This window comes from Branchiostoma belcheri, unplaced genomic scaffold, assembly GCF_001625305.1.
Source record: "Branchiostoma belcheri isolate BF01 breed outbred unplaced genomic scaffold, Haploidv18h27 scaffold8, whole genome shotgun sequence".
NCBI lineage: Eukaryota > Metazoa > Chordata > Leptocardii > Amphioxiformes > Branchiostomatidae > Branchiostoma > Branchiostoma belcheri.
The window spans coordinates 1,743,639-1,759,740 of NW_017804464.1; the positions used below are offsets into that span (position 1 = coordinate 1,743,639).

At 40.8% G+C, this 16,102-nt stretch overlaps 1 protein-coding gene across 7 annotated transcripts in view; it reads left to right on the forward strand.

Moving 5' to 3' along the window:
* The window catches only part of LOC109486272 (glutamate receptor ionotropic, delta-2-like), a 64,241-nt gene that overhangs the window by 26,343 nt on the left and 21,796 nt on the right, over positions 1-16,102 (forward strand). Inside the window, exon 1 of one of the 7 annotated variants that reach the window (XM_019790058.1) lies at positions 2,001-2,081. The exons of 5 other annotated variants lie outside the window; for them this stretch is intronic. Coding sequence is in view for 1 of the 2 variants with exons in the window: in XM_019790055.1 (XP_019645614.1) it covers positions 10,575-10,593 (19 nt within the window). In the remaining variant the exon portion in view is untranslated. Of the gene's footprint in view, positions 1-2,000; positions 2,082-10,542; positions 10,594-16,102 lie in introns of those variants that run through there. One more of the 7 variants, XM_019790055.1, reaches the window with a different exon arrangement.

Below are 16,102 nucleotides of genomic sequence, written 5' to 3' on the forward strand. Positions count from 1 at the left end.
CAATTTGGCCAATTTCTACTTTTTCATGGCAGGGATCGAACCCGTGACCTCGAGCTCTTGGTTCCGAGTCGAACACTCTGCCGTTACACCACATGACCCCACATACGCTTCTATTACTGTTGTAGAAACCTACAAATATTCTGCTACTAATAGTAAGAAGATTAGAAATTGCGACAAAAGACAGGCAGATATCAGAAATATCCGTCTCTCGTCCACCTCAATCTTCGAAACCTCTGAGGAGACCACATTGTGACGAATTTGGCGCCTTCACACGGTGGGGTGATTTCGATTACAACCGTACAACGGTCACCCCCATTTTCCAACCTGAAAGAAAGTCAATAGTTAATCTAAACGCTAATCACCCCATAGCGATTTCCTCTCCGAAGAATCCGTTTTCTTGGAGGAAATCCCTGTGACACGTTAGAGGAGGGATTTCCTAAGACGACAACGACCTTTTCTTGCTTGGGGAACGGGAGATTTGATTAATAGCCAAAGGGGCGATAAAGAAATCCAATCACCGCTGACGAAAGCAGGTTAGCGACCTCCCGTCCGTTAGAATTTGCCCGGCACAGCTTCAAGCCCAGTCAATTTAAACCGGACCGTATCTCTGTGTTATGGCTTTAAGTATCAACGTGCCGTTTGCCCTTCTCTGTGAGATTGGGGAAAGTTTTAGTAATTATGTTTCCCGGCTGCGTGGGTGAGTGGTTGTCATTCGGACATGCTAGAAGGTCAGTTAAGCCTGAGTGGAGGCCGTACATTTTGAAGACCCATGGAAAGGCACGCCGAAAGTCTTCCTTAATCTAACCTATATCTGCTAAAACAGAAAGATCAGAATTAATAGACCCCCAAAAACTCTGCTCTTCAAATATACGATATAGCGACTTTAATGATATTCATAGTCACGATTTTTCTATTTTTATCTCCGTAAACAGCAGTGATTTTGATACATATTGTTACGGTATATGATAATTACTCCATATATTTTCTCCTTTTTCGTAAACACATTATTTTCTTCTCATGATTTTGTAAACAAATTATTCAAAGTAGACATGGTAATATCATCATCATGGGAAATCTAAAGTTGCTTTTGATATTTCCTGTGCTGCTTTTAGATGGATGTATGCGTAAGAATTCAATATTTCAGTTATGTTAGTCATTTGTTATTTGTCTAGTGATATGTTTGTTTATTAACTTGTTGTCATGTTGTATTTGAGGTAATAACTGTTCGGGTAATAACTTCGGGTTTGGGAAAGCTCCTGCCCTTTTCCTGCCAGTACAGGTTATTACCATCAATCAAACACCGTCAGAACACAGCCTCTGTAATGATAAAGCAGCCAAGTCTTCAATTCAGTTTAACACATTATCATATAGGCAGGAGACGTCGACCAATCAGAAGGCTCCATTTCCCATTGGTTATCAGGCCGTAACCTCAAAAGTGGTCGGTTATTAGAATAACCGACCACTTTTTTGGACAGTACCATTATGATGGGATGGGACACTAACACGCTCACTTGGTGGTTTATTCGGTGGTTATTATACCTGACCAGGGATTATCTCATCATATATGCCTTGGGGCGGGGCATTAACCATTTATTAACCAATTTACAATAACAAAAACAATATCGCGATTGGGAAATATTGATTCCGTGATAATCAAGGAAATTTTGATAAGCACATCTAGCCCAAGGCGATTTCATGCAATATTGAATGATATTAATATGTCTTTATTACGTTTTGTAATAAATATAAGCAATACCGTTAATAACCGACAGCTAACATAGGAATGCTAGATTGTATTTCAAGACAAGCAGAACATGTCATATGAAAATCCATTAAGCGTTATAAAATTGAAATCGGATTTCTGTAGCAAAGTTCCCGAGTTTGACCGTCGCTAACATGATTAGAAAACGTGTTCCAATCAGTAAGTCTAGATAACGAGCAGAATTGCACACTAAGATCGATGTTCTGGCCACCGATGCCTTTACCTTTCTAGGTCACAGATCGAGAGGTCGAGACAAATGGGACAAGAGAGAAGAGTCTATGTCCGGATTTTAAACGGAATCGATTCATCAAAACGCCAGGTCGATCAAGCCTGTCTCGTCTGGAAAGTTTTGTTGTTTTTTTCTACTAAGCAATTATTTCTTGACTTTTAAACTGTCGAAGTTTGGGGATCGTAGGGTGTGGAAAAGGTCGATGTCAGCAAGTTTGCAACAATATGACGTGTGTTTAAAGTTATAACATTTATTCCAACAGAAAGAATGGTCTCACCTTGAGCTTTTGAGTAGACTGAAGACCAGAGTGACTGGTAGAAAGCTTTTTTGTATTGCAATAAAAGTTTTAACTTTAAACAATTTTTATGATACAATATCACGTGTACATGAACCTCCATCACCCTGGTGCAAATCCTCAGCTTATTAAAAGAAGTAGAATATTAACTGAATTTACCCTCTCATGAATACACAACTTTACTAGTACATGCAATTTAAAGCACTCAATATGGACATTCAATATATGAGTTTTAAGTTTCTTCTATCTTGTACCGATCGGAATTCTATCTGAAAACGACATGTTTGTGTTATGGTTACATGAACTTAATTGATCAAAACTCACAATATATATTTGCCCCATATGCTTCGTTCTAAATGGAGTACAATTTTGTCACATTTTTCGAAAACATGAACAAACACACAGTGTTACGACATAATACAATGTCCCGGGCAATTCTACATCATTAAACCATGTCCTCAGCTGTCGATATATCTTGTTAGGCGCAGACGAACAGCCTGGGACACCGTTCCGTAATGACCAATGTAACTAACCCCAGTACTGTACCTTGTAGTACATGTAACTCGTCCAGACGTCCCACTCATTCCGCTTCCGTTAAGCCCATTAGATGAGTGTCAAAGGCCAGGGGAGCAGCAATTAGACGTCGCGACGCATCAGCGTCAAACATATCGATCGTCAAACCTATCTTCAATTAACATATCTGCATGGTTAAACCCGCTCGATATCTCTCTAGTATCCTAAAACGGGACATCATTACTGTCTAGACGCTCTAGAGATAACAGGGAAGCACCAATTTTCCTTTCCGAAAATAATTGTCAGTGTGGTAGGACGTAGGACAAAGGAATTTTCTTCTTACACAACCGGTAATGTTTCTCACGTTTCTGTCAGACATTTTCCTCAGAGCCTCTGACTGGAGTACTGGTTCTCGCCGCTATATGTAGGTGGCGCTATTGCTGCGAGAGCACAATCCCAAACGTGGCTATGTTTGTATCCCCCCTCGTTCCCATCTATATAACAGCGAGAAGCAGTACTCCAGTCAGAAGCACTGAGGAAGATGTTGTAGCCAAGTCTGAAAGACGTCAAAACGTATGGAGGTGAGAGACGCTACCGGTTGTAAGAAGAAAATCCCTATGATATCGTTATATGTATACTCATACCAATCAGGCTACAAACCAGTGTATGGGAGCAAGTGCTGAACAACCTTACATAATACTCCACACATTTATATAACTATGACGGACTTTCTTGATTATACATGAAATATACACTAATATACCTTAGAAGTCACCGCTCAGTTGAACTATTAAGTGGCAGACACCTGGTGGCATCAGAAAGGAAATCATTAAAAAAACGAAACTTTTAATAATAATAATTGTTTATTGATTGATCGAAGATAAAAGAGTACAATCGCTAGCATGTTGCAGCGCAACTAATAAGTAGTGCTGAATTATATGCTAGTTTAAAAACAAAGAAACAAATATTGCACAGTTAACAAATATTGCACAGTTAACAAATATTGCACAGTTAACAAATATTGCACAGTTAACAAATACACAACTAGACAAGTGAGTATTTCACATTTAACATATAGACAACTAAATATTAAGCGAGTAAAATGAACTTAACAATATTTACAATATCAACATCATCAGTGTAAAAATTATTAATTATATAGTATGTTACGTGATAACTGATCTTGGGTGGGCCGGTCATGGGAGATTTACTATGTGCCATATTTGTTTAATAGACTTGTAAGATAGGGGATCGGGCTATTTTTGTATCGATTTGTTCTCGGGAGGGGGGCAAAGAGCTGGTTAAACTGTTTACATTTTCTAACATGGATCGTCTCTCGGCATGGTGGGAGCCAGGGTCTAAAGGGAGAGTTAAAAAGGGATCTGGCAAATTTCAAACTTAGGTCCTCCTTTTGCACCAGCACTTGTTACACTTAAAGATTGATAGGTAGATCGACCCAGTATCGGGTTCAGCATTCATTGCGTTCATTTTACGGTCACATATGATGAATTTGCGCGGAATTCCGTTCGGCGATGTAATCCTGGCGATTTCTCACCAGATCAGATATCAGGACGGGATCTCACGACACGGTATTACTTCACATAGTATCCCGCGGCATATTTTCACCTCGACATTTTTTTAAATTCAGAATTACAGTAATCAATACAAATAAAAGGACAGTGTGCGAACTCAAGTTAGGTACAGCTTATATTCTCGCAGCCACTTTTACAATGGAACATTGAAAATACATGAGAGACCTAGCGTTAGTCAACCCTCCCATTCCAGAATAAAAAGAAAAGAATAGCAGGACACATGCATGCAGCTTAAAGCGTTTTTGACATTACTTTTTGAGATTCTTATGTACCGCAAGGTAACATGGGAACATCGCGAGGGCTCACGGGATATGTTTCTGAATATCTCAGATACGTGGTGGCAGCCATGTATCGCTTTGTATAAATCGAAATATCATGTAAAAGTCATGTAAGTATCTAATATCCTGATATTTGTATGCCTTATCCGTACGAAACAAAGGTCGTGAAAGCCCTTTCTTCATACATCTTGCGATGTCTTGGAGAAAAAAGGATATTCAGTTGTGTGTTACAAGTATAGACAGGAAAAAATATCGCTTGTCGCAGATTGGATTCGCTGAATTGGCACCCGTGCCCCTCCCCTATTTATTAGACCACGTAGCATTTCTTCAGATAGCATATCTCTGTCGCAATCAGCCTCAGGTCTGGACATAAAAAATCCCAGACGCCTTTGTTCCTAAAAGCGGTAATAAAGTTGATCCACTGCGGGCAGGCGGAGAAGGGTCTGTTTTCCATGATGAATGTTAAATAATTCCGCTGCATTGATTTTCGTCGTTCTGGAAACAGTTTCTGAACTCGAACAAAGAGAAACTATTACATTGCAATTGAGACGAGGTCTCGCCTCGCATCAATGGTTGTAGTACGTGATGTACAGCGGTCATGAACAGACAAAGCAAGCAAATTAGGGAGTCACGACGACAGGGATAAATTTTAGTACGGCCAGAATTGGCTGATTGCTATTTATGACTTGTTCTGGTAGTTTGGTGTGTAGCGTCATGTTGTAAGTCTGGCCGGGCGGATCGTTCATTTGTGCGGCGATAGATTCCGGTCCGAACCGCCGACGTGCACTTCATACACCCCATAAAACCACTACGCTCTTATAGCGACGGGAAATTTACGATTCCTCCCATCTGCCTCCATCTGGCGGTTTCTTAACTGTATCATTCTTACATTTTCCTGTCGAGCTATCAGTCGATGGGCACTTCTACTGCGTCTTTGGGATTGCATGGCGCATTTCGCTGCTCTTGAATTATTCAAGGGAGCTTCTGTAATTTAGCCACGAAGCCTGTTTTGGATATTTTCAAACCGTACCGTATCAGACGAGAATAGGTTCTAGTCAAGTGGAAACAGATTTGATTAAATCCATTTACTGAATCATATCAAATTTTCAAACCGTCAGTGCGGTCACCTTAGGCAATACTCCAACTCGATATAAACCCTGGTTAGAATACTAAAGATGTAAAAGTCTTGTACTTTGTTGGAGCATTTTTTTACACTTAACCATAAATGTGTTTTGATTGTAAGAAGTTTGTAACCATTACGGTTAATGAATGATATTGGCTTATATGTCAGACCTTTGCCATTTTAATTGTTTACTGTAGACTATCGGATGACGAATATGGACATCGAACCATAAACATCATTCAGTACCAAGGACAGGGATAGCAATGTTGATGTGAACATCATTCAGTACCAAAGACAGGGATAGCAGTGTTAGTGTGAACACCATTCAGTACCAAGGACATGGATAGCAGTGTTAGTGTGAACACCATTCAGTACCAAGGACAGGGATAGCAATGTTAGTTGAACATCATTCAGTACCAAGGAGAGGGATAGCAATGTTAGTGTTAACATCATTCAGTACCAAGGACAGGGATAGCAAGTGTTAGTGTGAACACCATTCAGTACCAAGGAGAGGGATAGCAATGTTAGTGTTAACATCATTCAGTACCAAGGACAGGGATAGCAATGTTAGTGTGAACATCATTCAGTACCAAGGACAGGGATAGCAGTGTTAGTGTGAACACCGTTCAGTACCAAGGACAGGGATGGCAGTGCTAGTGTGAACATCATTCAGTACCAACGACAGGGATAGCAGTGTTAGTGTGAACACCATTCAGTACCAAAGACAGGGATAGTAGTGTTAGTGTGAACATCATTCAGTACCAAAGACTTTGTGTGTATCAAATATGGCTGAATTGTGTTTGAGTGGTATCAGCTTTGTAAAAGATGGTGGGATAGGTGTCACGGATTTCACAGTTCTCTCACGTTTTCCTAGCCGGCTGCGCCACCAAACAATCTCCAAAGTATGACACATTCGTGCAATATCAGATTCCAGCGTCATCTATTTGTGTGCAAAGTTCACGCAATGTCTTTGAAAGTTCAGTAATAAGCCTGACCGACTGATGTAACCTTCACCCCGGATTTCCCAGCCTCACGACGTCGGATGATCCCATTTCCGTACTCGTTTCCATGGAAATTTGACAAGAGCCGCTGGCTTGATGCTGTGTGGGAAATTGCGTTGCGATCACAGGACGTACATAATGCATTTCTAATGATCTCTGGCGAGCCTGAGTTCTCCCAAACCGTGGAACCGAGAGGATTTACCTGACGGACATGTTGGTATCCAGCGAGTAACAGCAATTAAACTGTCGGAGGGCGGGTATTACAGGGGATATGGGATAGTCACAACTCATTAACGGGATAGTTTACGGACGATGTAGCCGGATGGAGTGTGATTTGGAAACTGGAGAGAGGCTTGTGTTGTAATATAACTATGCTCCCTGGGGAAAGTAGACGGGGAGACCTAGCATGTGTTGTTCATCTGAGTTCAGCATGAAAGTTCATCTGAGTTGGTAAATTACATTATGAAAAACTTAAACTGTTCTCCAACTCAAAATTTGACTCACCAGAAATTTTCGACTGAATCACTCAGTCTTCCTCAGCTATCTGACCCAAATGCTGTGGACACGTGATTTCTCCCACGTGTGACGCCAGCAAAGGGTCAAAGGTTGTCTGAAGTCGATATCGCCCCCCGTCCCGGTTGAGCGATGGTTGAAGTGCTCTGATGTATATGGCCTCTTTTATGCCTCTCTTGAAGTAATCCTGAATTCATCTGAGTTGGTTAATTGCATATTGAGAATTAATTGTTTTAAAACTCATTAAGAAATGAGTCACCGGAATTTTCGATCGAATCTCTAGGTCTTCATCAGCTATCAGACTCAGACACGTGATTTGTTTTAACACGGGTGACGTCAGCACTGGGTCAAAGTTCGTTGGAAGTCGGTATCGTCCTCCGTCCCGATTTAGGGCAGGATGGCGTGCCGTAGTGTAGATGGCCTCTTTCTCTAACAAGATACTCGCGTTGAGTGTTTTGACTGTTGGCCAGCCCCTTCAGAGAGACAGTATAGTCCGAACACCAACTGGGGATACTGTTTGTTTTGATTTTACGACATCTGTAACATCATTCATTCATTTATTCACTCATCTATTCATTCATTCATTGTAATAGTAGACGTGGCACTGCATCCACATGCCAATCGTCGAAAAAGAATTCAAAGCGTGCTGTACGAGACATACCAAACATGTAACACATCAGCGACCCCTAGCGGGAACATGGTTACCTTGCCATGCTTGTCTCACTCTTCTATGGGGTGTGCAATCGCCATGGTGAGGGCGATTGCAGTACTGAATTCAAACGCTAGGAACGCTCATGTCATGTGTAAGACAACTGTCGCCCTGTGCTCAACACTTCCTTGTTTGATTCATTTTCAACGGTACTCCCTAATGCACACTTTCCAATGTTGCCTCGCTTAGGAAAATATGTAGATTTAAAGATTGAAAAACCTTCTTAATATGCTTTTGGACAAGATGAACGAAATAATGACTTAGTACGTGTCTGAAATTACACAACACGTACTTTCCTTATTTCTTTATTTGACTTTCTATGTCTACGTTTGAAAGGCAAGCCAATTTTTCATGGAGTGATTTAATTCAAGCTATTATAACAATGAAAACAAATCATTAAAAAGACGATGTTAAACCTTTATCGTATATAATACAGTGGGCAATGAACAGCATTGGTTAGCACGAACTCCATTACTGTTTGATAGGCCATATACAACCATTGTTCATAACAGTACTTTAAACCCCTTTGGACAAAGCAGTACTGTCAGGGATCTAACATATCGACCTTTATGGTTTCTCCAAAGAAAACAAACGTGCCAAACTCGGGCGCGAACTTTGCCAAGACATCGCCGTGGGCGGAACAAATTGGCCTTTGGGGAGGTTTGACATTTGTACCGTAGCTACACGCGTGGGTTCCCTCAGGAGGTTCTTAACCTGCCTTGGGCGAGGCTTTTCTTCAAGTTCACCGAAGAGGGAAATATAAGACAAATGCCACAGAAGGAACTGAATACAGAAAAGGATAACGAGAATCCCCTGACAGAAATGTACTGCTAATGGCAATCATTTTTTTTACGAATCTCAAAACCAGAAATATCAACTTTGCTCTTGGAGGAGTCAGTTGGGACAGTGTGTCAGTTTTGAGAAGTGACCACGGTTTGGAATCCATCCAGGGCATACGATGCCACATGTTGTACATCCATCTTTGGGAAAAGACTTTACACAGAAATGTCTACAGTGTGTTGCAAAATGTCAAAAACTTCATGACGCCATCTACAAACGAATCTACGATTAAACAGGGGAGACTGCGCGTAGACCTCTCAAGTACATGTGACCCCGCCCTGGCTCTACCCAAGGGACAGTAGCAGTTCCTATGGTGTTGTCTTACCATAGGAACTACCCTATCTCGTTTACATATCAACGAGTCTGTTACGTTCAACTGTTTTTCCACTTGCTCATGTATAGGTGTTGACCAGTTTTGTTAGTTCATTGGTGATGCTGAAGAAGAGTGGCGAATGTCACTCGAAACGTTCGGAATTTATTGTAATTTATTCAGTAGTAGAGTTTGAATGGTCTATGGGTATGTACCAAAACTTAAATTCGAGTAGTTGCCATTAAAATTCTTAGTGGAAGTTTTCTGAACAAAGTTTGCCGCGCACCTGCCCACTGGAGGTGTATGCTCCAAGTACGTCCTCACATTGCCAGCTGATGTGTACTGACCTATGCAACTCATACACCCATCTGTAAATATCAATCATCAAGCTAATATCACACACTAATGATCCTGCATAGATCAGGCCAAAAACATTAATTTCATGGACGACCCAAATTATGAAGCGACGGTGCGACAAAAACATGATCCGACGATCAAGGAAGCCAAATCCGGCCGTTTGTGCCAAGAATTGGGCTGATAAAACATGATGTAACAATGGAAAAGTATTATTCTTGTTTATGTAGCTAGGTATCATAAGCTGTCACTCTTTCATAGTAAGTCTCAGATCCTTACTGAATCAAAAATTCAAAACGAAACTTCAACTATATTCTTCTCCCTCACATTGGACTTCTGCCAACTGTGCCTGTCGTTAAGTGAAAAAATCACCCTGCATACTTAACCTATACTTAACTTCGCATTTGCCTCCTTTCAAATGTGCCCGCTGCCAAAACAGTCGAGAGAGGGTGATAATGGACCGTAATTGACGGTCCTTGATCATCCTACTTTCACTTATCACTTATCATCATGTGTACGTTGACCCCAAGTCCCTTATGTCTATGTATATATATGCCTTAGTGACATAAAATGGTACTGCAAAGTGAATAAACTCGGCTCTCTTCCAAAGTACATCATTTATCTACGGTTGTGTTTTAGCTTGGGTTTGAGACAGTTTTAGGTCAGAATTCCACGATTAGTGCTCTGGACACGTCGTATACTTCAGGAAGAATTTAAAAGACAATTGCCAAGCATTTTACTCAATCCATTTGACCACTATTAAAGGTTTACTTTGAGACTGAAACAAATCCAACATAACCACATTTCCACGAGTGCACCGACTGTGCCCGCAGTGCACGCGTGTCGGAAGTCTCCAAGCCGTAATGCGCATGACGATGGGTTATGATAAAGGTTAGCTTTTCCCTCAAGCCGGCCACTTTGCAAATCCCCGTATCGGTGGTTGGTGGAAGCCCTGCTGCAGTTGTGATAGAATCTCTTTGGAGATTTATTCTGCGCGTGTTCCTACGTATCACTTAGTCTTCTTCTTGAAGCCAAAAATCCTGAGCAAGAGCGATATGTGTGCCGTCTGTACTGGTAAGTATTTGGTACATTCCTTGTAGTTTCCGTCAGAAATACGTCAACATGGCAAACACCAAAGTGCCTCAGCCACAACATGATATCATAGATCTGGTACGCAAAGGTTTGGTTATTTAGTAGTTAATTTCGAATAACGTTATTCTACTTACTGTCTCTTTGTCAAACCTACGAGTACTGAAAGGTTTTGGCTGAGGGGTTGAGTCGTTGTTCTCTGTCAAACGACTCTCTCCTTGTGCCTTACCGTGTGCTGTTTTATCACAACCATTAAAAACAGTGAAAAATAAGCTAGATGACTCTCCGCAGCCCTTTTTGAAAGGGAAGTTATTCTTGCTTTAATTTCGTCAGGTTCAGGCGTTATTGAGATCACCACAAATCCTGTGGAGACAAGAAAAAAACCTCACATGGAATTAGGCGATTATGGTTTGGCGTCGTTACGTATACAAATATGAAGATATATTATATGATATTCAGATCAGCTTAGATACTAGAAACAACTACCACACTGTGTCTATCAACGGAGCTTTACAGATATACAAAATGTCCTGGATAATGCTATTTTATCCCTGCACAGGCCTTGTTGTCCGGGCGCATTGGGGAAGAATTCTCTTGGGGACAAATTTGTTTTAATGGTCTATACTGCCCTGCAGGGCGACTCTTACAGTAATAAATGCCTCCAATTTACTGTACTATACTGTCATTACCAGTAACTAATACTCTCGCAACGTAATTTCTACACAGTCACCAATCTTCTGGAATTACCTCGAAAATTAGAATAACTAGACAAGCTTCCTCATTAATTTTTACGATTGCAATCTTGGTTTGTAGAACTGCAATGAAAACCTAAGATCTGTGTTTTTATGGTCCCATAGAAAATAGCAATGCTGTAATCACTATACAAGATGATTGTATGTCATAAAATGAGACTCATGAATAGTAATCCTATCATAACTCAGGCAATCGTTGGTAATAAGGTAGGATTTTAAATCCGTTTTATGTCGTCCTAATTGGGGAAGGGAACAGATATTGTGGATATTGGACTCTGCAGGAGACAGCCACAGAAGGGGAGGCAAAATTATGCATTTCTTCCTTAGCAAATTCGCATGTGGGGTCATGCTTGGCTTAGAATCAAGATCTCCAGGTACCGGGTTCGAATCCAGCCATGCCACTGATGTTGTGCCCTTGGGAAAGTCACTTTAGACGACATTCCTCACTTAATATGAAAATGAGTATTGTCCTCTGCGTTGGTGGTGGCATAGAATAAGCTGAAAACTTGAGTGTGCCGTCACCAGGTCTTTGCTTTAAATTTTGCAATAAAAAAGTCGCTGTTAGTCAACTTTAGGCCACTGTGTGCTTCCAGCAGAGTAGAGAATATTCCAGATGGCTATCATACAGTTAATGGGTTTTGCGGAAAACTTTGCTCTCAGTTGTAGAAAATCTCTTGTGTTTGGTGAGGTCTCTTGTGACTGTGCTTTTCGATTGAACCCACTTAAATACTTAGATATTTTGAAGTACATTGAAGTACACTATGTGCACATTGCGTCCTTTAGATCTTACCTCGAGCCCACGTTCTGAATCTTTGCCAAATTTAGCTCTCTATATGAAGTTCTTAAGTGACAAGGTAACAGTTACATCTGAGTGCTTGGTAGTGATTTGGCCAATAGCCAGGGAGAACTTGTAAATTTCGTCAACTTTAATGTAATACATGTGTCAACACGGGTCAGAAGGCAGCCGGTCGGCAATCTGCCATCCGTGTGACAAAATTAGCTGGTATGAACAGGGTAACAGACGGGATACAAAGGTCAACGTAACGTTTTCCAAGTGATGCATTGTTTCAGGAATAATCACACATTCGTGGCTTTAATTTGTGGTTCATTTCAGTTCAACCAAACGTTTGACATCAATAGCCCAAAAGTTGCTTGGTTCGTATCGTAGTCTGGTTCTAGCTATTTATTGTTGGTACCATTTGAAATTACATTGAATGCCTTTAAGAATGCAGATAAAAAGATCTTTCATTTAATACTGAGTGTTAGCACTGCGTGCGATGCGATTCCCTATCCCATACAGTCCTAAAAACCAAAGAGGCTTCATTGTGCCATAAAAGGGACTAAATGAATATTGGTTTAATTCAAATAGAATGACATGTCAGATTACAAGCAGCCCAACGCATACACAATATACACTAGTGCGTTTTTTGTACACAAAAGTAGACAACGTTTTGGACAAGAATGTGTTGCTATTTTTCATTCTCTTGTAGTTTTATCATTTTGACCGAGTTATCTAATGCTGTGGCGACATGAAAAATGGAATTTTGGATTTGTGATGCACTGGAAAGCTTGATGATGGGTTTCAAGGCACCGTGGAGAGAGTCCTTGGGGCTGAAGCACACTTGCTGAGTGCTTGTCTCAAATGTAAAGGGGCCTCGGGGCTTTTCTTACGTTACTGATAGAACTACCATTTACTAAATACAGACAAAAATGTAGCTTTTTTTTGCACAAAACGTTTATGGGAAAAAAACTAGAGTATTAAGTTTTAAGGGATTTCGAAGTCTGAATTACCTTTGGATTATTATTATATTGTAGGATCCCCTAATAATTACTTATAACATGATACGTGTGACAGGAAAGTATCCCAGAGGGCATGTTCCAGATTGTGATGCGTACGTTAAAACCATTCGGTTGTAGACGGGAGGTTGAGCCATGATTGGGGACTTGTTGGCTGATGGTTGGGAGTAGGTAGGCAGTGGTCGGGACGCGGTTGGGAGTCAAATTTGACTCAGATTTAACCCAAATTCGAGTTGATTCATATGAAAAAGTAGGTGTGACCTACATCTAGTCAGTCAGACTGCTCCCGAACTTTAGCCAACCTTGTCTGGTTGGTTGGTGGTCGGGAGAAGGTTCTGAATGAGTGACAGGGCTTGAACACATCAGCTTGAACAGGTTTTCCTCCAACTCTTCTGAGGACCTGATTCTCTCCCTTCTATCTGGCGTGCGTGGCTTCAGGGGAGAGAAGTACAACCGTGACTAATGACATGACTGAGCGGTTTTCATCTGATCATCATCGTCAAAGTACCCGGGGAGGGGGGCAACCACCGCTCTGACATTTATGTTTGAGGTTAAAGTCGTATTTCTGCATCAGTCAGAAACATGACTTATAACACGGGTTATCTTCCCTTTATCGTAGACGTAAGTTACTCCATAAAATATCCAAACTATCAAAACAACATCATATATCATACTACGTCCACAGCTCTTGTTTTACTACTGGAAAACCGCAGTCGGGTCGTGTAGCGTAAAGACAGAGTGTTCGGTTCGGAACCAAGAGGTCTCGAGTTCGAATCCTCTCATGCCACCGATCTTGTGCGCTTGGGAAGGCATCTACATAAATTTCTACGCTTAACTCAAGTGAAAATGAGTATGTCTGTTGTCCGTTCATGCGTTTGTGGCGGCATAGAAATAAGTTGGAAAAATTTGTGTGTCCTGCGCCATGCCTTGTAACAAACGTTGGAATAGAAAAAAAATATGAATAGAAAAAACAATGAAAATAAATAAAATATGAATAAAATAAAAATAGAAAACAAATAAAAAGTATGAATAGAAAAAAGTATGAGTTTAATAATAGTAAGTAAAATAGATAAAACATTGAGAACTGCATACAGAAAAGTTTCGTTGCTGTTACACTGGCTTATTTTGAGTATCACAAATCTGTCTACGAATACACTATTGATGTCTTTTGTTTGCGCAAAACTTATTGGAAGAAGAAATACCTCCTCAGGTCTTACGTCCCTTTTGAACTTTTTCTCTTACACCAATTATTCATAAACAAAGACGGGATAAACTTGACTTCTCCCTTAAGCTTCACATGAAATTGAAGGACGCAGACAAATGGTGGGCTCTCCTGACAGGTAATACCGCAGAGATCCGCCCTGATGCAGCAATTTTCTTCCAGGAGAAAACTCCCGACATGGTCAATATTCCCGGATTAGTGCTGCTGGCGTACGTCTATCTATAGACCCCTGTATTAAGACTTACGGCAGACATGCTTTACTCTGAAGGATTAGTCTCCACCTAGGCGCATCCCCCGACCTTTATCTGTGTGTTGGAATCTAATCAAGGCATTTTTCCAAGCTAGGAGACTCCAGCGCCTATTGATAGCCTTAGTTACCGAGCGACTTAGTCACGGTTGACGAAAATGTGAACTTTATTATCAGATTTGTCAGAATAGTTGGGAGTAACAACAAACTACAGCTTCTAATAACATGTAACAGGAATTCGGAGATCTCATATCTCTATGAAATATATAGCTTTAAAATACGTGGTTTTTGGATTAATCTTACTGATTATGCAAATGTAGCATGAATTTCATTTGTGAATGTCCTGTCCTATTCGATATTCGTTGGTAAAGTTGTAATTACAGAGTATCCTCATTAATTACCATGCTAATTTCCACAATTTAGGTACATCTCTGTGTACGCTACCTACATACCAAGTATCATCACTATCCATAAAGGCCTTTTATAATTATGCTAAGTAATGCTGACCGCAAATATGCGGAAACACACACACACAAAGGCACACGCACACACCAAAAACAATACCTCCATTTCACGGAGGTAATAAACCTATTGAAGCGATACGGTGACCTATGACACGACATACAGTACACTGTGACTCAACAGGGTTGGTGCTGTGAAACAGATGGTACACTTTCTATCACCGAAAGGTCCTCTCCATCTGTTTCAGGGTACCAACGTCAGGCAATTAACGGCAATGCACAACACAGAGCTTGATTTGTTGTTGTTTTAATCCGTTGTCAAATTTGTCAGGGCGCGCTACCCAATTTCATGGTGGCTGAACTTGGACAAAGACGTTCGTCGAAAAATTCAAACTTCGAGATAAAATAGGGAATAATCCGTCCATTTATCACCAGACATCTGTGTATCACCGGCGGCAGAATTTCTGACCTGTTTCCTCTTGTGTTTTGTACTTTTAGAGCAAAGGCCAGTATTACGCGCTTGCACAAAGGGCCCAGTTTTAGTCTCTACAGATAGCAGTCCGAAACCAAACGTAAAGAAGTCTTTTTCTTGGGAAATGTTGTTGTTTTGGAGTTGGATGTTATACGTAAGGTAAGGGTTTTAGTATTTTTATTTTGTTGAGAAAACAGACTTTCAGCCATGTTTGTGTTATCTGGATCGCTAAAGAAGATATAGGTTTTCATGCGGTCATCAGCTGTCCAGAGGGGTCAGGGTTCTCAATGTGCGGGCAGAATTCACGCATGCTTGCGATGTATGGATTTTGTTTATCATTTTGATCTAAATGGTCACTTTAGAGGTTGGACTATCCTGATAATGTGTTTTTCAAGGTCTGAAACTTTTGACCACTTTGTTCTGACATAATTCCCATATATTAACATAGGAAAGCCAATTACTGGGCTGTGGCCATAATAGCAAACCAGAGGCCTAGCCTCGATGGGATGTTCCTCACGTTCCAACTGGAACTCCCATAGAGAT